The 23,531-nt window shown below is 39.5% G+C and overlaps 1 protein-coding gene across 1 annotated transcript in view; it reads right to left on the bottom strand.

Moving 5' to 3' along the window:
• LOC117811104 (contactin-associated protein-like 4) overlaps positions 1-23,531 on the bottom strand; it is a 69,155-nt gene that overhangs the window by 7,487 nt on the left and 38,137 nt on the right. Inside the window, exons 6-20 of the mRNA XM_034681170.1 lie at positions 21,124-21,299; positions 20,864-21,010; positions 18,210-18,477; positions 17,886-18,035; positions 17,606-17,777; positions 13,492-13,598; positions 11,793-11,912; positions 11,298-11,495; positions 10,730-10,892; positions 10,291-10,418; positions 9,979-10,149; positions 9,062-9,280; positions 6,434-6,673; positions 4,199-4,432; positions 758-891 (exon numbers count right to left, since the gene is read on the bottom strand). Of these exons, the coding sequence (XP_034537061.1) occupies positions 758-891; positions 4,199-4,432; positions 6,434-6,673; positions 9,062-9,280; positions 9,979-10,149; positions 10,291-10,418; positions 10,730-10,892; positions 11,298-11,495; positions 11,793-11,912; positions 13,492-13,598; positions 17,606-17,777; positions 17,886-18,035; positions 18,210-18,477; positions 20,864-21,010; positions 21,124-21,299 (2,627 nt within the window). The remainder of the gene's footprint in view (positions 1-757; positions 892-4,198; positions 4,433-6,433; positions 6,674-9,061; positions 9,281-9,978; positions 10,150-10,290; positions 10,419-10,729; positions 10,893-11,297; positions 11,496-11,792; positions 11,913-13,491; positions 13,599-17,605; positions 17,778-17,885; positions 18,036-18,209; positions 18,478-20,863; positions 21,011-21,123; positions 21,300-23,531) is intronic.

Below are 23,531 nucleotides of genomic sequence, written 5' to 3'. Positions count from 1 at the left end.
TTAACTTTTACCAACCAAGCACTGTTGGTTGATTAAAATATACAGTAAATATAAGACAGCAGCAAATGTGGAAATCTCACCAGAGCAGCTCCAAAATTAGACATCAATACCAAATGTGTGCTTTTTAACAATATTCTAAGGAGTAAAATGCTGAAAACAACAGAACAGGACACCAACATGCAACATGCCCTCCATGGTGTATGTGGAAATGGATCTAGACTGAATCTGTGCTCTGAATGCTAACAATAAAATTGGTCCAAGGTTAGCTTATACTGGCCCTAAGAATAAAAGAGAGGTAGGCACACAAGCCAAAGTGACAAAGATAACTGTCAGTAAGCTTTGATATTTAAATGAATTGCAATGAAACGGAGAAAGATAGGGCTGACTGTTTTTAGTGGAAACAAAAGTTAAGGTATTGCCTGGTGTCATCAGCAGATAAGTGGAGCATTTTCAATAAAGCAAAGTTGTATCAATTGAGCCCCTTGATTCACAGATGTCCTTGTATCAGGTGTCTCAGGTTTTAATGAAGAAATGATCACAAACCTCTCAAAGGTTTTAACCAAAAGGATTTGATACTGAAAGCAAGCAGGCACTTTATTTGAAATGTTTCTTTTTTCTGTAGCTGTTCCCTGATGCTTTCTTGCAACTTCCCCCACTGGCTGAGAAAGTCGGAAGAAACCCAGGGAAACTCTGGGTTTAGTACTGACTTTGAAAAAAACAATAGTCTGTTGTGTTTGTGTGTGTGTCTGTTTGTTACCTGCAGAGAGACAGAGTCTGCAAGTCTGCTGATGGTAACTGCATGTAGCTGCCCATTAGCAAGGTTCCTCACTTTGCTCCTCAGGATCTCTGTGTCTTTACTGCTGTCCAGCCTGTATCTGACCTCCAGCTGGTCTGAAAACACAAAGAAGCAAAACAACACGCTGTTTTATTCTTGTTTGACTTGTAAATACAAAATTTCTCAAAATCAACTATTTACATTTAAATAATCTTCGGCACATTGGGATAAAGGTTTCTCTGGTAAACAAAGAAGAAACTGATGCAAGATTCAGACGTTCTTTGGCTCTTTACCTATTATCACACACGGTGGTAACATTACCAAAGGTTGAAAAAAATATTATTAGCCATAAATGGTTCTTACTTTAAACAGTCATTTTAATATTTGGGTTTAATTTGTGAAATAAACATATTAGTTCAACACAGTGCTGACAATCATCTAGTTACTTTTGGCAACAACAGAACAAATAAAATGTACTTTAAATATTTACTGCACTTAAGTTCCCCGTACTTTGTACCTGGTGTCTACTTTAATACCAAACATATTTAAAGAGCATTAAAATGCATCCCGACAAAGCATGATGGGAACAGGGTAGAAGCATCTCAATCATAAATCAAAAAAACTTCTGGTGGTGTTCTGCAGTTAATTTATATGGATATCACATCATAGGCTGTGTAGATAATAAGACCTATTAAAAAAAAGGCATAATCCATTTTCATAAAGAAAATGAACCAGTACATATGCATCTTTAAAAGTTTTATTTTTAGATATTCCTATGAGTATACTCTGGATAATAACAGTGAATGTGATCTATATGTACATGAAAAGCACCATGAGCGAGCGTAAGACAAGTCTTCTCCAACCATGCATTATTCATTTTTTCAGAACTGGTAATTACTTTCAACACTCGCCTTTTGTACCACAATTACAAGACAGGAGTAGACACAAAAGTGAGAGGCAGTGAGTCTTTGCGGTGCATGTGGTCACACTGTAATGACCACGATTAACAAGTCACAGGAGGTGACTGCAGAGCAGAGAGACGCAGCTGACATGGAGATTGTCAGAAAGCTGGTAGGTGGGGAATAGCTGTGATGGCTGAACTTTTCACTTTCAAACAATTGTTAGCAGCATTTGTTGCTCTTCGTGTTGTTTTGCTACTGCAGCCTTTTAGTTACAAGAACAGGAGTCCAACATGTGGAATAATTTGTTCCGAGCATTTCAGCTCTCGCCAGCTTTTCATTTTTTTTTAAATTACTGTAGCCACAATAATACATCAAAGTGACTTAAGTATGATGCTGTTTTCAATTAGCACAGTGTTTGGTATTCTGCAACTAACTCCACTGACGTCTTGTATCTGTAAAACTCAGATCACTACAGTTACAACAAATACTAACTGCTTTACATGGACATGTTGCCTGCAGAGACAGTAATGGGAACAGATGATTTATACATTTGATATACAAAACACAAGATAAACATTGGACACAGTCCCACTTCAGTCTTACTCATAGATCACACATTTTTATTTTTAATTTGCTTTGAATAGTGATGCTTTTTAAAGTTAAAGAATTAAAGAAAATACATGGCACTTAAAGGTTGATTACTGAGGCAGATTGATTGCACAGAAACACCATGGAGGGATTTTCTGGATCTCTTACATTAAACCATGTGTGCTCAGAAAGCCAGTAAATAAGACATAGTATAGCCATAATGACTGATAGATTAGATTACCTTGTTTTCCAACATAAAGTCAAGATGAAAGTCATGATAACTCTTCTATCCATCCGAACTGTTCTCAAAGGTTGGAGAGTAGATTTTGTGCATCTGTATGTTGTGAATTGGTTGTCAGTAATAACTCCTTGTGTAGTTCTGGCTACACTTGTGAGCATACTTTTTGAAGCTCAATAAAGTAATGATTACATCTAAAGCACATGGACATTAGCCTTAGTACGGCTGATAAAGATGGACCCTAGAATTTGAAAAAGGTGTTTAACAACAACCTTGAAACCCTTCATTGTAACAAAAAGTAATTATTTCAGTAACATATATTATGATATCCATTCACATAGTTGTTTTGCTTCAAGTCTTAGTTTATTTCTTAATAATGTAGCTTGTGAATGCATTTTTTCAGCTCCATTATCTTTGATATCAGAAGATGTCACCATCAAAGAGAATTTGAAAACTGGCAGAGCTCACAGCTCCATTAAAACACAACAAAGATGAAACTAAAGATGAAGCAAAAGAATCAGAGGGGCAAGATGTTGTCATTTTCCATGATGTATTATAAAATTAGGTTTCATTTCTCCCAGATTCCAACTTACAAATAAGACCAGAATGATACCTCAAAGTATAAAGAGGGCAATATTTGTCATGGTTAACAAATCCCACAGAATAATGTACAATGTCTTGGAGTACCTTCAATATTTTCTGTGGTACTGATGCTATTGGCTCCTACTGAAGACGTAGATCTTTAATGAAGGTTAATAAATAAATAAAGTTTTACAATTAAAGATAATTACATAAAACAGTACAGTTTTTACGAAGCTTCTTTTTCTGGATAATTCACAGAGATTATTTAGAGGTGTATGTGTAATTGAATAATTCCCTTATGGGTTTTCAATACTCTCAACAACTATTGATATACATATGTAGCAGAGGGATATGACGAGGCTTGACAGGAAAATCAATCTGACGTTTGTTGACAACAAGAAAAATGAAGAAGCATAATAAAGAGATAATAACCACAACAGCCAAGTGTTCTATCTTAAACATCAGGATGATATGTCCACAGATAAATGTATTTCTTGTTCATGCTTTCCACTCAGCATATCACCAGCCAACATGCTCACAGAGTTAGCACAGACTTCTATCACCTAAACAGTGACAGTACATTTTAATTAGAAGTTCAGTTTTAATGTAGCTACCTGTCCACACCCTGATTATCATGTTATTTCTAATGACCTTAAGCCCATCAGCTTCCTGCAGTCTGGGTCATGAACACAGCCTATTCATGGTCTATGTACAGCTAATCTAGGTCGCATCCTACTTATAATACGTTTATCAGCCTTCTTTGTACTTTTCAATTCAAATCCCCTCATGCTGCTCCTCTGGCTGAACTCAGGACAACTTGATTAATTAAACACTGAAGTGAATGGCAGCCGAGGAGAGGAGGACTAAGGGAAGCAGAAAGAGAACATTGAGGAGATGGAGCAAAGGAAAAGGAGAAAGATGAGAGGTTGTGTGCTGAAATAGAGGGAGATATGTATGGTGGAATAATAAAACTGCATTTTAAACAGAACTACAGGAGAGACAAATAAGATGAACCCAATGATGTTAAGCTAAAGTTTAGATTCAACCTTGACACTATACGCAGAGGGGGAAGGTTGTTAACAATACAATAAATATGATGGGATGAGTGCTTACCATGTTTGTTTAGCAGCAGAGCCAGGTACTCTCTGTGGTGTGAGCTGACATACAGGAGCAGAGCGGGACTCTGGCTGGTCCTGAAACTCAGCGAGATGTTTTCTGCTCTCAGGGTCGTGTCAGAGTAGATGGAGGAGGGCTGGATGCTGCTGCTGGTCCTGTTCAAATTACTCAGCACCTGCTCCCTGAAGGTGTAGCTGATGGATGTTCCTGACTTGAAGCTAGCTGAAACCTCTGTGGTAAATGAGATATTATCAGAAGTTCATGTTTGGTGAGCAGTTATTTTGCACATATGTGATGTAAATGGTTTAATTTGGCTGATGAAAGAGCCAGACTGAAGTGAAAACTTTAACAACAACTTTGTATGGTTGGTAATCAGGCAAAATAATTTATCATTTATCTTCACAACTTACTCTGCTACATCAACACTGTTTCCCAGAGACATTGTGATTTGCATGCATTTGAATGAGCAAATACTGGTTGTCTTCACACTGAATATATGTAACAGCTAATCCCACGGGGGGGGGGGGGGGCACACACACACACACACACACTCTATCAGTGCATCATGTACTGTTTGAAAAGCACCTCAGCAGCACTGACAAAACCTAATTAGTGAACTTGAGGGGGGAAAAAAAACTGCTGCGGAAACCAGCTGACAGGTGAATAGAACAATGCATAATGTTGCTGCAAATGATCACACATTTGTTTATGAGGGTTGTGATTTCCAGATATAGCTCTTGAGCCTCAAAAGACGACACAGCTGGGCTTGTCAGTTACTGAATACAAATGAGGCTCTGAGATTGTGTTGTTGTGATGACGCGTTTTATCTTTAAACTATATGTGCAATGCATTAGGTAAATGGTAAGTACAAAAATGTATGTACTGCCCATTCTTTCTATTTTAGTAACACTTGATGAGTGAAATCAAAAAAGCCATAATGCTCTTTTTAAAATCCTTTTTATGTAAATTACGATTGTAAATAGTGTGACATGTCACACGGGAATACTTGCGTTGTTTGCATTACAGGATACAATTCTTATTGTGCACTAGCATATCTTTCTTACATAAAGACTAACAGTGTACTATAACTTTGTCATCAGTACAGGATATAATAATGTTTTTTTAACTATGAAATTATATTTGAGCTTTCAAACACACTATAAATACAAAACGAAAGGTTAAAAAAACAAGTTATGAGCTAGTCACAACTTTTCCTGGATCAAGATGATCAGCGGCTGTGTATAAGGAGGATGTGATGAATTGAGTTTACAATAGAGCAGTGTAGACAGAATGACTGCAGAGCCACTTCAAATACAGTGTGTGTGTGTGTGTGTGTGTGTGTGTGTGTGTGTGTGTGTGTGTGTGTGTGTGTATGTGTGTGTGTGTGTGTGTGTGTGCGTGCGTGCGTGTGTGTGTGTGGACACTTTTAGTGTGCATGCCTCTTTTTGTGTCTCCGTGTTTGTGTGCAGCCATGTTTGAGGTCACAATCTTTTGCCCATTAGCTCAAAAACTCAGCTTACACCGTGTAAGTGTCGGAAACCACACTGCTATTTTAAAAGCAGAGTTTGGGGGGGATAAATAATATCAGTGTCATCAGAAAGAAGTTCCTCCTGTATGAGGACGATTAGAAACTGGGATCTACAATGGCCTTGGAGAGGTGCTCGTATCATTTTCTTTTATTTACACCTGCTTATAGTGATGTGGTCTGGTTGATATGATCACAGGGGGCAGCACTAATAAAAGTGGTTCACACCTGCGTCATACGTTTTCAGATGCATCTTGTGATCTCACTTAATTTTTCTGCTTTGTATGCAAATGAACATGGATACACCTAATACACCTTCATTAGCTTTTAGAAAATATTAAACAATGATAATGAAATATCATGCAGACTGCTGCAGTGCAAAGAGGGGGAGAGATGTGATCCAGCAGGCAAGAGCAGCCTGACATAATGGACCAAAGTAATGAAGTGATAGAAAACTTTGTTTGATCATACAGCCTGATAGATTATCAGTAAAATGCAAGAACTGCACTGCCAACTGAACTAAATTTTGACGGTGAAAAAAAACAAATAATCAGCGTAACATTAATGCACAGATCCCTGTGAATAATATATAAATAAACAAGTTTAGCTGTATCTTCTTAGCCATTACACTATTTTAGCACTCAATGTGTCAGTGTGTCTCCTTGATGGCAGCAGGTTCAGCTGTGAGTTAGTGAGAAAGCCTGTACCTCTCTCACAGAAGGTTCCAGTGTAAGCAGACTGGCCACAGTCACAGAAAAAGCTGTTGGGTCTCTCCACACAGTGACCCTGGTTCTGGCAGAGTGAGCCGTAGCTGCTGCAGTGGCCTGGACATCCTGCCTGAACCCCGGGGGTGATCTTTGCTCTCTCCTCCAGGTCCAAGGTGACGCCATTCATCTGCAGAGAGCGAATACAACCCCGAAAACCCTTCTGCCTGGATGCTGTGCCTCCTGAAGCCACACACACACATACACGCACACACACACACACACACACACACACACACACACACACACACACACACACACACACACACACACACACACACACACACACACACACACACACACACACACACACACAAAGGATTCACTTCAGCAAGTTCCTGTACTCTTCTGTTTGATGTAGGTCAGAAGGTATGAAGGAAGCAGACCTAAAATACACTTGTAAATAAAAAGGCTTACAGTCTATGTGCAGGCAAGGAGGCCAACTAACACATTTATAAGGTAAACAGTGTTGAGTAAGAATTTTAAAATCAGTGATGAACCTCAGTGTCCCATGATACCCCATGAGTCCAGAGCATGCAAATTCGGAGAACAGGTGTGTATGTACAAGACATCACCATAGCTCAACACAGACATATAAGTGGCAGCAACACGTCATTTTGGACTGGAAAGAAAGGCAATATTTGATAAATAAAAACCCAATTAGAAATTTACTCTTCTCACCAGCTGCTGAATACAAGGGTTAAAAGACAAAAAAAATGTATAACAGTACCAAGATATCTGTACTGAGATACAAACTCAGTCCATGTAGAACAGGAGAAAGAAAGCAGACTCGATAGATTTGATTTTTACACTTCAAAACATCATGAATTAGTTTTGGTCTGCATTAAAAATAAGTTTGAAATCATAAAAATGTGTTGGACAGTGCTAAAAGCAAGCTGTAACTGAGTAAATGTCCCCTCCGTCCATGACATTTACTCTTCCTGCCTCACCCGAAAAGTCAGGATGCTGAACTCTCTCCCGGTTTTGCCCCCTCTTCCCATAGTGCCCCCACTTAACCCGGTCACTGATCCCCCCCCCCCCCCCCCCAAATCAATGCTAAGGGTCTGAGAGAGAAACGCAATATCAGATCCTCAGTATGTCTAGTGCAGACTGCAGTTTATTTGACAATAAAGAGACTTTTTTTTTGACTAACTGGGAGAGAGCTTGGTCTGGAGTGGATACTGCACAACATATTACAGCGTCATCAGCATGGACTTGGAAATTTGCATTGGAGATATTTTGGTTGATGTTATTGGTCTATAGAATAAATAGCAGTGGTCAGAACACTGACCTTTGAGGCACATCTTTGGCTACTGTGAGAGTGATAGAAGTGCAACCTTCTGCCTGCACACACTGAGTCCTGCTGTCAGATAGTTGTTAAACAAGCTGACTGCTTATTCAGACAACCCTGCTCTAGTCTTTGTTTGAGTAGTGGATTGTCCACTGTGTCAAATGCCTTGGATTAATCAATAAAAAGAGCTGCACAGTGCTCTCCATTGTCTATAAATTCAATTTTGATGATGAGGCGCTGTATCGCCTTGAAACACAAACTGGCAGATGGAAAAATGCAAAAGTGCACTTTCTTGAGGCTGTCTGCCAGACAAGCACCACGCTGATTGCAGATATCAGGAAAGTTAGCGAGCTGTCAATCAATCTGACAGTCTGCTTGTCTATCCCGACCAGCTGACTGTGACAGGAAAACATTTTTTTCCCTTATAGGATAGAATTGAAACACTGAAAGTTATTGTTTTCAAACTTCTTGCAATACAACCTCCAACTGACCTCAGAGTTCAGGCCCTCCAACATTATAATTGTCTCAGAGTGCCAAACTGGCAACCACAAGACTCCTCAAGCCTGTTATGATGAGAGAAACAGCTTTTCACCACTACAGACATAATGAGGTTCACATCAGGGCCTGGACTTTTCTAGGAGCTGTCAGGGAAGGACTTACTTCACCAAAAGACTGGGTTCAAAACTGTGCCAAGGTTAATGCAGAGAAACTGACCACTGCAGTAGAAATGCAACTTTCACTGAACTGGGTTTTTCTTTTTGAGCTTGGGAGGATTTTCTCTCAGTCTATTAAGTGTAAGGATTGTTATAAGCTGATTAACCTCCCTAAATCTATCAATTTCAGAGTGGATCGATAACTAGAAACACTGCAATATGACTCCTACAGGATGAATTAGGATGGGAAGAAGAACTTGAACTGGGTGTTTTGATGAAAGGTTGTCTTTCTGTTACTATCTGTCTGCTTCCTTCCTGAGCAGAAGAGACAAAGACATTAAATCAAATCACCATTCATCATTCAAATGATGAACATGTAGAAGTATACAGACAGAGTAAAAGTGGATACTTTATTGTAACTGTTTGAAAGGTTCACAAGACATAAAATTAATAACTATGCAGCTCTAATGCTAACCCTGCAGTAATGGGCAATTGTATTAGGCGGTAATAATGGAAAAAAGGGAACTGGGGAAAGGGGAAATGGGGCACAACTGCAAGCTTTAAATACCCATGTCATTTGTGCAGCATCCCTGTCCAACAAACACATTTACAGAGATACACACTCACCTATGAATAACTGGCTGTTCAGCTGCAGGTGGATGTGCCCATCAGCAGGAGCCTCCTGCGTGGCAGCAGGGAGCTCGTCCAGGCGTAGCGATGCCTCTTTAACGTTACGCTCAGCTCGTATGTGATGCCACCTGTTGTCGTCCAGCGGGAAACCAGCTGTCACACGAACCTCTAGCGGACCATTACCCACATCGAAGGAGAAGAGCACCTCAGTGGAAGCTGCATCATTGAAGGAAGAAACAAAGAGTCATTTGGAATATCAACACACCTTCATCCTGTCCTCTGTATCTCCCTGCAGCTCATGCTTCACTTGTTCCACCTGTTGGCTGCTGCAAACACTCAAAGGTGTGCTCAGGCAGAAACAGTATGCACAAACTCCTGTCACATTTTGTAGAGGATATGATTCAGTTACTTTCCTTTTTATCCCCGGATGGAGGGTGTGATCTTGTTTATAAAAAACAGTAGAAGAAAAAAAAATGCTATACTTGATGCCTTCAAGCCAAGACAGGTCATTAAGAAAATTTTTCTATTTGCATGTTGGCAGCATATTTCCTTGTTTTGAACCGCACCTGTGAGTAAAATGTATCCTACTCCCCATTAAAAAAACATTTCAACACCTATGAACCAAATTTATTACTAAATGTATTATTTATTTAGTTTTTAGGGCATGTACAGCGGCAGGCTGAAAAAATATGTATCTGCAGTGATTTCCTAGATAAGAAAAAGAAATGGCTACAAGAAATGTATGTTTTTTTTTTAATTTGGAACGGCTGAAATGGTTATCCAGGAAGGAACGTCCTCCTTCAGATTTCACCCCAGATGAAACCTTCACTTCAAGGATTACCTCTCCCGCGCAGGTTTTACTCACATCTGAGGAAAGACAGGGTTAGACATCTAACCTGAACGGTTTTACTCACAGCTCAGTTCAATCCGAATGAAATCTTTGATGCCCAGATTTTCCAGGAAGACACCAGAGGAGGAGGTGGTTTTGAAGAGGAAGGAGATGTCTGCACTTAGCTCTCCGTGGAATGTGGGAAAATGGAGGTATGACGTCTCTTTGTCAAAAAATGCTGCGTTCCAGACATTCTCTGCAAAGACAAAAAAACTAAAAATCATGTTCTTTAAATGTATCTTTGTTGAGAAGAGGAATGAGTTTGTTATTTAGCTTTCAGGGGAATAAATTCTTCTCTATAAGTACTGATAATGCTTGGGCTCTCGACTGGACTTACTGTCTCCATGACAACGCAGATGCCCCACCCTGTAGGCGCTTTCAGAGCCCGGCCGCTGGACATCACCCAGCACAAGAGATCTGACGGGGAGGGTCTCCTTATGGGTCAGTAGGCCTGAGTCATTAGTCCTGAAGGGGACAGGAGAAGAAGAAAGAAAAGAAAGACATACGTTACAGAGAGAGGGAAAGACTGAAGGGGAAAGATATCAAAAGCAAAGGAAACAAGAAAAGAAAGAGCAACTTAGTCATCAGTATCAGGGATTAGGGTGCATAAGGGAATTAATCATCATTATTTCCACAAAATAGAGCTCCATTAGGATGCATTAGCTACAAACAAATCCATCTGTTATTTTACAAATACAATTAGTAAAAGCATTATTCTCAAACAAACATAGTTCACTATGTTTGTATCTTGTTAATATAAAGGAAATGTATAGCACCATTCAGTGCGGTCAGCATCACAATTGCAGTGGTGTTTTGGGTCCACACACTTCTCCTGCAGACCACAGGCACACTGCTGGCTGTTTGGTGCAGCTCCACCCCAATAAGTCTGCACCTGTCCTGCACCTGGACCTCCAACCCACCAGCTGAGAGATGGGCCATCTGCAACACACCAATACACTCATTTATGTCACATTTTAGGACCCTGTGTTGGCTTTCTTTGGACGTTTTCCACGACAGGAACCATGACAGCAACAGGGCTGATCTGAATCTTAACACTAACTCTAATCTATGTCTTATCTAGTCTTTTATCATACAAAAATACAGCAAAGGATTTTAGGGACGAGAGGCTGTCACGATACTTCATTGCCCTGACTGTACACTACATTTTCTAATTTATATGATAAATACAAATTGTATAAAGAAGCAGGTGGACTTTTATTGCTACTTAATTGCATTCCCTTATACTGACATACACTATATGATGCTTATGTGTGATATAGTGTTATGTCTGAGTTCAACTTTGTCTCTCAGCTTGAAATTTCAAAGAATATCAATGAGCCTGACCTGCTGTGTTGAGGCGTGACTTCCTGCAGTGATAAGTCAGTTCCTGTTCGCAGTGCTCTGATTGGCTTATGATGGCTGCCAGCTGCTCCTCTCCAGATGTGTACTCAAAGCGAGCTGAGTGCTGAGTCCTTCCCAGCGTTGGACGGACTCTGGTCAGCTCTGTGTTGTTGTGCTGGATCACAATCCAGGTTTTGTCCTCTGGTGGAGAGAGAAACAGAAGAAAGCATTTATTCACCATTTCTACCATGTGTGTGTGTGTGTGTGTGTGTGTGTGTGTGTGTGTGTGTGTGTGTGTGTGTGTGTGTGTGTGTGTGTGTGTGTGTGTGTGTGTGTATGTGTTTGTATGGTGGGGGGACACCTCAGAGATGCTTCACTCAGCAGGACAAACAGACAGAAATATGGTCAGGATGAAAGAGGAAGAGGGAAACAGGACATGACAGGGCTTGCTTGCTGTGTTTTGCTGTTTGTGTTCTGATGTGTTTGTGTGTCAGCTACCTGTCATGTTACAGTATATCAGCTGGGGTCTGATGGGTCCGCTTCCGTCCACATCGATGTAATAATACCCAGAGATGTTGCCTTTGTGTTTGTATGCCTCACAGGACTGCTCGTATATCGCTGAAGAGAAAAAGAGTATCATCATTATCAATATCCTAATCAATAATGTTGACCATGCCCTTACTGTGGGCTGTCACTATGTAGGTAAAATTACATAAAATATTCATTCTAGTTTATGGTGATGACAAGACTCCAGGTTGAACAATTTTCTGGCATGCTTACTGTTAAAAAAAATTACACTGTTCATTTTATAATTTGGTGTCTCTTCTGATAAAGAAAACAAGATATGTGTTGATTAAAGGTGAGGTGGGACATATTAGCTTTGGCCATAGGCATTTCCTCATGTTTCCAGCCTTAGCTAAGCTAACAAGGTACTAACTGGTTCATATTTGATGAATGGATAAAAGAGTGGCATCAAATTGTCACTGAAATGAAAAATAAATAGTACATTTCCCAAAATGTCAGTCTGTGGCTGATTTATTCAATGAATTTTGAAACTGAAACAACTTTATCTCCATTTTCTAGACCATATGCTACTTAAACTGAGCTGCAAAATGAGCTTAGACATAGCATATGACCAACATTGCGGGGCTTACAATTCTAAAAAGTATTTTAAAATGTTTTAACTAACTAGAGTGACACCTGTGAGCTAGATGAGGCAGGTAACTCAAGCTGCACTAATTTCCCATTTTCCGTGCATTATTCTCACAATCACCTGTAAAATGCATCCTCATGATAAGGCAGTCTATTAGCCCCACCACCTCCCCAGTATCCACCTGCAGGCTCTGACTATAGGGAGTTTAAGACATTATCTCATCACTCCTCAATTCTGCATATAAATTTAATCTACAAAGAGAAGTGAGGCTCAAAGCCTAGACGTAGAGCTCAAACAATGTTCTGCTGCAATAAAGTTTTGATCAACACAACTTGAGTTGATTGACACAACTAATATTTCTGTTCCCAACTAGCAAGGGTAATACATTTTAACCAGTTAGTCAACTAAACGTGCACATCCCAAATCCAAAACTAACAGCTGCTAAATACTTCCACAAGGAACTTTAATTTGATAAATTTGTATTCTTTTAAGTCTAAATAATAAACGTGAAGCTCCCTGCAAGAATTGAAAAATGCTCTGGACCCTAATAACTATCTAAAAAAGTCTCTTAAAGTTTTAGTTCACTCGAATTAGCTATCTATCATTCTTGAACCTTTGCTGACTCATGTCTCATTGATATTGATTATACTAAGACGTCTGACAATTTGTAAATCTAGGCAGTACTTTTGACGTCTGTCAGATGATTGATAAGCAGGCACTTTACTGAGTCTTTATAACAAATTATGGCCCTTTATCTGAATGCTTTCTCAAGCTAAATCCATCAGGTTTCCCTAAAAATTATTCTCACTTAAGTACAAATACACAGTCAGGCTAACACAATGATTGAAATAAGTTTGACTCAGACATTCTACAACAGCAATGTCTACAGAGCCTTCAAGGTAAAAGCAGGAGATTGTCTCTCTCTGTGTGTGTGTGTGTGTGTGTGTGTGTGTGTGTGTGTGTGTGTGTGTGTGTGTGTGTGTGTGTGTGTGTGTGTGTGTGTATGGGTGACCTTTGAACAACAACAAAGCTCAGTGCCCTTACAACTGTGACAGGTGGCTCCACTGTAGCCAGTGCTGGAGCAGTTACAGTGGAAGGTACTCCATGATTGACTGCAGCTGCCTCCGTGTTCACAGTGACTCGGGGAACACCTAACAGACAAAAAGAAGCACAGATTTATAATTCATCTATATTCATTTTGAATTCTCAGAGCAGTATGTAATTAATCTAAATTAGTCACATTTTTACCAGCGGCAAAATAAAACTGATGTAAACATAACGATTCAATGATTAAAATCCAGTAAAGCATATTGTTCTAAAATGGATTCTTCTGAGTCACACATTTTATTATTATGATTATGAAACCTTGTTTGTATCTGGCTATCTGGGCACATTTTTATACTTCTAAACTATATTGCAAAGTGTGAGTTGAAGGTGTCAAATTTTCTTCAGTGAGATATCGATACCTTAGTTTGATTTAAAGATCAAGAGTTAATCTTTCATCCATGTGGATGACTATCTCTCCCATTTTTTCTCCTTTTTCTTTGACATGCATGCATAAATCATATTTATATTGCTGCATTATGTTCAACATCTCAGATATGCATGTATGTTGTGTCCTTCACATCATATTATTGAGGCTACAATGCACACATAAAAATCAGAAACAGGAGTAAACAATAAACAGATTGAAAAATAGATTTAATTAAACAATCAAGACTCTTCCAAACGTAAACAAGATATTTGTGAAAAAGCAAAAACTCTTGAACAGGGTTGAAAGTTACGAACAAAAATAAATGTACAGGCTGCACTTTGTGAAAGAATGATGCTGATAAAAATGAATCACCAAGAGTAAATTAAAGGTAAATCTGCTAAACACCAGGATCCAGGTTGGTATTACATCAAGCATGAAAGTAAAATAGTTATGTGAGGTTAGCTTATTGTGAGGAATATTTTAATTTGAAACTTCTAATGTAAGATTTTTGTAGTTGTTTTGCTTTTTACCTGTGGTAGAAGAAAATGCTCCATACCTTTACCTCCCTAACTGGTTTATATCTGTGCTGCCTCTATTGTCACTGCAATGAGAGAGTAAGTAACACAGGGACAGAAAAACTGACTCATCTTATGGCTTGTTGTTGTTGTTTGTGGGCTGAGCTCAAGTTTGGTGAATATTATTCCCAAACATTTTGACATCATCTGACTGGCTGGTTGAAGTATTTCTGCTTTTTCTCTTGTGTTAACTGAATGACTGTCCTGAAGAGAAGAGGAAGTGTATCACATTTAGGTCAGGCATTGACATTTTGACTAAACATTTAAACTAGCAGCTCTGTAAGGACTTCTCTGTTGTACATGTTTCTACACGAGCCGAAAATAGAATCAGATGGTCGGCATACATATAATCATAAAAAAATCTCCCCTTCTCTTTGGTGTGTTTAGTAGTTTTTGGGCAACAACACATATTCATATAGCACTGAATATTACATGAATTTTCTCCCATTGTTGGTTTTATCGGAGCAACAAAATAGATAAAAATTAAATTGACTTTTACAGTTTTGGCTTGTTTAAGTGCATGGAAATAGCTGTAGTAAAATGTACACAAGATACTCTCTTTCTTCCTTCAACAACAGCCGTCTGATGCATTTCAGACCTTTCCAGAGCGAACAGTGTAACTACAAGTTTTTAGGAGTGTGCGTGCTCAGAAACACATCTCAACATCACTAAGTGCTGAGGCCAAGGCACCCAAAATGTTTTTTTCATCTAAAGCATCTTTCTGAAGACAGTGAAGGAAACAAAGCGCTCTTTACATTTTTACACACACTCTGCTACACATTCAGATGTGTATCTTTTCTTTGCTTTGATTTCTGCAGATATGAGCTGGGAAAGCCTCTGAGCAGACATAACTCTTCTGTTCCCTCAAACTCACGTTAATGTAAAAAAAATGCATCTTAACACTTTTAAACAAATTTAACTGCTGTTTAAGTTGGACTTGGACTGAGCTGCAGTGGCAAATGAAATAAGGAAGTGAGGAACAGGGAGGGGAAAAAAGAGAAAAGGAAACAGTAAGAGGAAAGAGACATTTTTTCTGAGATATCGCTGGGAAAGAGATGGAGAGAAATTCAGGAGAAGGAATTAAGGTTAAGAAACAGTCTGACGTAGAGATGAGAGAGGGAGGAAGCAACAAAGGGGATGAAGTTTAGGATGAATGGAGCTCAGAAGGCCTGGGTAAACATATTTGGAGGGGAAATGGGGTCAGCAAATTGTGACTGCAGTGACGCTGAAAGAGAAAGAGGGCAGGAGAGCAGCATGTATTTTTAATTTCTAAGTTAGTGAGAATTACTGTCAGAAAAAGTCTTACTCAGCAGGCTGCTCAGATGGAGGTTTGCTTTTTAGCAACGATTTCTTTGCTCTCCTTTCATAGAAGAGCAGGTTGGGATGAAGGCAGGTGCAGTATCTTTTATTTACATTCCCTTTATGCTAATAAACCCATCTCGAACTCTGGTATTTTGCTGTTTCCTAGGGTTCCTGCAAATATGCAAACCAGTAACTTACAAAATGTGTGCCTTTTCCCTGAAATGATAAATATAGTGTGTATGTGAGCAGTCAAGCTTCAGGCTGATATCAGTGAGGAACACTTTAGCTAGGAGGTGAGAGGAGTGCAAATTAAATTTTCAAGATGAAAATATTGAAACAAAAGCTGCTCAGAGGATATTGTGATAAACCAGTGGGCTGTCATGGTTTGGAAAAAGGTCTAAAGTCACATTCTGAGGAAAAAGTGTTGCTTACACAACACAACATAAACTCAACATTAAACTGACAGTGAAGATCAACTTGACATTTGTGCAATACAGAAAGGTAAATGAGATATATAAGAAGTGACAGTTTCAGTGGTACATAATATAAATATCTACAGTATTGATTCTCTTCAACTGTGGTAATCGATTATTTTAGAGTATATCAGTGATACTCAACAGAGATGTAGTCCTCTGTATGTGTGCATTAAATATCATAATGTCCATCACAGCTGGGCAGCAGGATTTGATTAGACTGTGACATTAAAAAGACTGTTTTAATGAAAGGGGACAATTTCAACGGCAACAGGAGCATACAAGGCATATACAAAAATAGTTTACCAAGTACCTCCTCTAACCTTGAGCATGTCTGTGAATGTAAATTAACTTGTACTTTTATAGCGCTTTTGTGGTCTTGACCAACACTCCAAGCATTTTTACAGTACTCGTCACATTCAATAATTCATACCACATTCATACACTGATGGCAGAGGATGCTATAGTAAGGGGCCCACTAGTATTAACTAAATCCAGTCACGCAGACACATCTGACTCTGTCATGGGGAGTGATTTGAGGTTCAGTGTTTTGCCCAAGGACACTTGGCATGTGTCTGCAGGAGCTGGGATCAAACCGCCAAACCTTCAAATTGAGAGATGACTCACCCTACCCCGGAACCAGCCCGCCCAAAGTACATTCACCTAGTAACAACCTATACGATACAGTACCACTGTTTTTTAAAGTTATATTTTGTGGGGGCTTTTCTGCCTTTATTCCATAGGACAGCTGAAGAGTGACAGGAAATGTGGGGAGAAGAGAGCGGGGGAAGACATGCAGGAAATGGTCACAGCCGGGAATCAAACCGGCGACCCCTGCAAAGAGGACTGTAGCCTCTGTATATGGGGTGCTTAGACCGCTAGACCACCAGCGCCCCAACAGTACCACTGTTAAAGTAAATAAATCCCATTTTGAAAATGCAAGGAAAGCTAGAGCAGTGAAAGCTGCAACTCGTATGATAAAAACAGGGGAAACAATTGCCGGATTGTTTCCTTAACCAGGGAACATTTTAGGAAACAATGAGGCTCAAGCTCTACTGCAATAAATCTCTATTATCCAAGTGACTGCTACAGGAAACCAGCCACAGAGTCTTTAAAGGAAGATGTACAAGCTTTAAATAAACAAGAGCAGCACAAATAATGTAACATTTTGACAATATTGCCTCATCTTTTCCAACAGTACCCTCTAAAGCAGTATATTTAGTATTACATAGCGTGCATGCCAGAGAAAACATTCCTAGATAGAACCCAGTGCAAATTCCAGTTCAGCAGAAAATGTACCATGTATTCATATTTTCAAAATGTTTAGGTCTGACCTGTCGATGATGCCACACATGTCAATCTGCAGGTGGCTGTGGTTTCCCATCAGTCTCTGCTGCACCATGATCAAGTCCACCGGTTTGTTGTCCATGGTCAGCAGACGCATGCAGCCCTGGAAAGACTTGAAGGGGTTAACACACTGCTGGCTGCTCTCTTCAGCAGGACACCCTGAATAGGAAAGGACAAAACCATCAGTCAAGTCTAATCCAACAATGCACAGGTAACCCAGCACCTGTCAGAATAATGGTTGTTTATGCAAGCCTTTGTCTGTCTCACCACCAAAGAAGAGTTGACCTCCTGTGGTAATAAGAAATGAGGGACTGGCATGAGCAGTGGCTCCCTCATCTCCATCCACAGTGACAGTCAAATGTCCTCGTCTGGAGAGCAGCTCCACAGAGTGCCACTGACCGTCACTCAGAGCTGAACCTGAGGACACAGAAACATCTAGATGACACAAAGATACACTCATGTTGACTAGGACTAAGACCAGGTTGAAATAAAAGTTTAATTTATTGACCTCTGCATGGACATGTTCTGTTACTGCCCTAGGTCACACAAGCAGTGGAAAAATTGTAAATCTGATGTTTGGGTTGTACTGACCTGCATCAAGCTCCAGAGGCGCTCTGCCAGCCTTGTGGATCAGAAGGTGGAGCCTAGCTTTGCTCAAGTACAACCACACAGCACCACCTTGCTTTGGGAGGTCAAAGGTCAGCAACAGCCCTGCCTTGTTCCATGTCCTGAACTGAAGCCCCACCATCACACCTGTAGATGACGGTTCCATCACCCCTGTCAACCAGAGGAAGCTCAGAGGGCTGGTGAACGTCAGGGCAACTGAAACAGGTTCAGTGCAAGAAAAGGTCACATTACCCTGAAATAGATGGAGAAGAGGAGAGAGTGGAGGGTACCGATAGAGGAACATTTGATTTACTTTCAAGGCTGTGCCCGGATGCAAAGGTACTTAACCCCAGAAAGAGCATTAATGTATAACTATTGTGCTAATAAACAGGATTAAAATACTCAGCAGTAATATCTAACAGCTTTCTGAGGTCTCACATTAAAGGCAGAAAGGGTGACAGAGAGAAAAAGAGGAGAAGAGAGGGAGAGAAATGAAACTTAGATTAAGGGGCTGGGAGCTGTTGGGCATCTCTGGACGTGTGCTCATAGTATTGAGTGAAGGTAATTGCAGTGGATTCTCTGCTGATGCACCAGCACAGATATGCTACATCTCAGAGTCCCTACAGGGTTTCCATTTCCAGAGAAGCATGCAATACACCGACACTTCATCTCATGTAAAGGCTCTTTGTGGGGTAGTTAAATTGTTATATAGTAATGCAGAGCTGCAGAGATTCAATGGTGCACAATCCATAAGGACGGACATACACACATACACATACACATACACATACACATACACATACACATACACATACACATACACATACAGACAGCCAGAGATACACAAGCATGACTTCTTGTTAACAGTTGGAGGGACGACAGGGAAAGGATCTTTCCTTACTTCATAAGATGTAATAAAGAGCACTTTGGGAAAGTGTTTCATTGTTTTAAGAGATAAAAGATTCAGATGAGAACTTTGCATGTCTTCTCTTTTTATTGTTTCATTTTTTTTCTCTTTATTTTTACTGTTTAAAAGCAGCTATCCAGCATGACCACAGTGCAGAGTTTAATTCAAAGGAACTGTAAACCTGTTTGTTTAAAGTGAGTAATGCCTATTATATATATTCTTGTACTCCACAACTTTTAGAGGAAGATGTCTTACTCTTCACCCCACTTAATTTAACTGGCAGCTTTAGTTACTCCACAGATACAGTCTAGTTATAAAAAGGTTGTAAACATGTTTATCTTTGCTGTAAAGATGGGCTCTTTTGAATGGATGTGTATGTAGCTTCTGGTGCTTTCATAGCCATCCTCAAGTCGACCTTTCGGGGACTGCAGTTTTTAACATTTCTGCATTGACTTTATATTTCAAGACTGTAGGTTGCCGCTTTGTTCCTCTGTTACCGGGTAATAAAGTTACTATTGATAAATACATCATATCACTTTAAAATAACAAACTATCTCTTAAATGTTAGTTATAATAAAAAGAAGTTAACAAATAAGTGTATGAACTGTAGTTCAGATGCTCAAATGTCTACACTTTACCTTTTTATTTCAGTCATAACAGTGCTTTCACCTCTATCATAGTTTTTCCACTAAGTTTCACTGCTGCTATTACAGGTTAAACTTCAGAAGCATCCACATCGTGTGCACCATCAGTAAGTAAGTAAGTAAGTAAAAATGTATTTACATAGCACTTTTAAAACGCTCAGTTACAAAGTGCTTCACAGGCACAAAACAATAAAAACAAGCAAGATAGAAACAAAATGCATATGCAGAAATAATCAGACACACAAGGCAATAGACAGACAACAGTAGAGGTTAGATGGGAGATTCTATGAAGGCATGAGTATACGATTGTGTTTTGAGTAATTTTTTGAAGCTATCAACAGACTCAGCAGACCTGATGGCTTGAGGGAGCAAATTCCAGAGGGAGGGGTCGTAGATGGAAAAAGCACGGTCACCTTTTCTTTTATAGTTAGAGCGGAGGATGGAAAGAAGGCCGAGATTAGATGATTTGAGTGGACGAGGGGTGGAATAAGGGACTAGGAATTCAGAGATGTAAGTAGGGGCGAGACCATGAAGAGCTTTGTATGTGGTTAGAGGGATCTTGGAATTAATTTGGAATTCTATGGGAAGCCAGTGGAGTGCTGCAAGAATAGGGGTGATATGGGACTTGACGGCTGGTACGAGTTAGTCATCTGGTGGCTAAATTTTGTATTAACTGTAAGTGGTGAAGAGATGATTGACTTAGACAGGTGTAAAGGGAATTGCAATAATCTAAACGGGAGAAAATGAAAGTATGTATTAATGTGTCAAGGTCGGAAAGAGTAAGCATTGATCTGATTTTGGTGATATTGCAGAGTTGGAGGAAACAGGATTGGATGAGTTTGGAGATATGATGGTCAAAAGTCATGTGCTGGTCAAAGGTGATTATGCTTATGCTACTGCTGTACTCGACCAAAATCTACTGTATATGAATTACAATTCTGACCAAAAATGTTTACATAAACCACTATCAGTGCCTTCACACCACTCAGCATAGTGCTTATGAAGTCTAGTGTGTGTTTACAGTGCACATGTTGTATTATATAAACCCAAAAACAAGCTTTTCATCACCACACTGGAAGCAAGCCTACCTTCATAGTGACCCGCTGGTCTTTCTGTTTGGTGAGGTCTATCAGGTTCACGCTGTTATAAACAAGATTTTCCAAACAGCCGTGAAAGTTTCTGTGTGACCCAGCTGACCTCCAGGAACCAAGGCCCTGGGCTGCTCCCACACTCATCTGTGCAGTGAAAATAAACATGAGTATGTAGGTATAAGAGAAATTTGACAAATTCAATTCAAAGTTTTAAAACTGTGGGCATCTGATGCCCTCACAGAGAAAAAGAAACACACCTGGTCATGGTCCCAGTGGGTGAATTTTTGACCGATCTGCACCCACAGTGTGCTTTTATCCACGGTGAGGTTTAGGTGAGTGCTGTGGTGCTCCACTGCAACGTGGTGCCAGTGTTGGTCATCTAACAGACTGCCCAGTGAAATAAGATGCTGACTGTCTGGCGATGAACTCCTGCCTGGAGCACAGAGAAAAGAGAGAACGATTTGGTAAAAAAAAAGTTTTGGAAAAAATAAACAAGTTGGAGCTAATTTAAACTGACATTCATATCAAATATTTGAGATGGGTGAGTTTTCTTTCTCATGTCATTTGGATACCAGAGATGCATTTGCATTCCTGCAGAAATTCTGTCATTATAGAGGAACGTTGTTTCCTTTCTAATATTGTATTCCGTAAAAAAAAAAATAGAAAGATGTAAATGAATCTCCTCTTTATCCCAGTTTACTCCTCACAAATGGGTATTAATAGCTGTTCCCTGGCTTTCCAACTGATGCAGGAGTGTCACAGTTCTCTATTGGAGATCACTTCTCAAAACTGAAGTTGCATACAGCTGAAAAAGAAGCAGGTAAGGTGTAGGAGAGCACATAATCCACACTAAAGGGACTAGACATAGAGGGGAAATGGCATAAATAAATGACAAAGAATATACTGCTGGTCCATGGCACGTCCCTAGATGTTGGCAGAGCACATAGTTTCTGCTGAGAGACAGAAGTGAAGATGGAGCTAAACATTAAATATTAATTTGATATTGTTGACAGGAGACATGAGTCTGTGTGGGATAAAAAATAAAGAGAAAGAAAAAAGGAAACAGAGTCATCAATCATTTTTTATATGGCAGACACTTACTTGGTGAAGTAGAGCAACAGGAAATATGGAAGGTGACTAAGACAGAATGAAGTGTGCTCAAACATTAGCAGACTAATGTAGACAGCATTTGTATAATCATTCATTTTATTGTTGTTGCACCTAAATACAGTTTTAGCTGCATGTGTCGTGGAAAATTACCCAGTAGTTTTGGTGCCTGTGTTAACATTACAAAGTTAATGTTTAATTTTGTGAAGCTGTTGCAGTTTTAAGCACCAACACTACTGTCTTTTGCTTAGGAGAATGTCACAGTTTATATAAACAACTAATGTAAGTGGAATTTTGTACCATATAGATAAAAGGGCAGTGTTGACAAAGTAAAATGTGTTTCAATCATTACAGAGACACCATGATTTAATTTACTGACACGTTGTCTCCAACAAATAATGTTAAAATACACAGACCAAAATTAATTCCAATGCCATTAGATAGACCTCAAATTTTAGGTTTCACCCAAAGGCCACAGCTCGATTTATCTATGTTAATTAAAACTATCATGACCTGCATGGCTAATTACTTTCACAGACCAATTGACCAGCAACCAGTCAAAACTCCAAAACATTTAAAATCACTTGTCTGCCACACTAAGCAGATACTTCCACCATTTAATTCATATAGAATATAGATTAACAAAAAAGATGAAAGAGTGATAAGAATGGTTCAATTGCTGCAGTGTAAACAGCGGGGTTGTCGCACAATGTTTCAATCCCACAGGTGTTACATAAATGGTTGTGAATTGGCTGAGCAGGGCCAGTCCAACGTAAAATATCTGAACAAAATGAAAACTCAATGAATCACTCAGAGAACATATACCAGCATACCTGGGATTTAGGTAGACTTCTTTGAGGGGGTCACAGAATAGTATGAACTCCCCCTGCTTTATGAATTTAGAATCAGCAAAATATTCTGAATTTCTTTTTTCTGTTCACAGAAACTTATCCAGACAACTCCCAGAGGCAATATCACCTAATCCTCTGCTGTCTGCTTCTGCATAATAGCTCTTCAAACTCTAACTCTAATTTCAGTGAAAGACGGAGATAGTTTCTTTCAGATGACAGCTGCTGTAATTGTTTCTGTATTTTCATTTCATTGCAAACTGCTTAAAGCTCCGGGAGGAGTCTTTCACTGGTTATGAAAAGGATTGAAATTAATACGGATGCCGCTCTATGACCTACAAAAGCAAACAAGACCATGAGCGTCATTATTATTATTTATATAAAGTAAGGCTGTCAAAGTTAATGCGTTAACGTGTTCGTGCAAATTCCTTTTAACGCCAGTTATTTTGTTTTTGACACACAATTAACGCACACACATTCTGTGATTATGATTTCCTGTGGGAAATCAGGAAGTACTGCATCAGTACTACTGTGTATGGCAAGCAGAAACAAACCTCCTTGAGCAGGAATGGGTTACGAAATGGATTCTTTGAATGACATTTTCATCTTCAAACTATGCCAGATGGTTCTCTTGATGCTGGATAGTTTGCAACAACTCTACAAGCGACAAACTTTTAACAGCAATGACTACATGGGTGGCTACAGCTTGT

Source organism: Notolabrus celidotus, chromosome 4 (assembly GCF_009762535.1).
Source record: "Notolabrus celidotus isolate fNotCel1 chromosome 4, fNotCel1.pri, whole genome shotgun sequence".
In the NCBI taxonomy this organism is placed as follows: Eukaryota; Metazoa; Chordata; class Actinopteri; order Labriformes; family Labridae; genus Notolabrus; species Notolabrus celidotus.
This window is presented reverse-complemented; position numbering and strand designations above follow the sequence as displayed.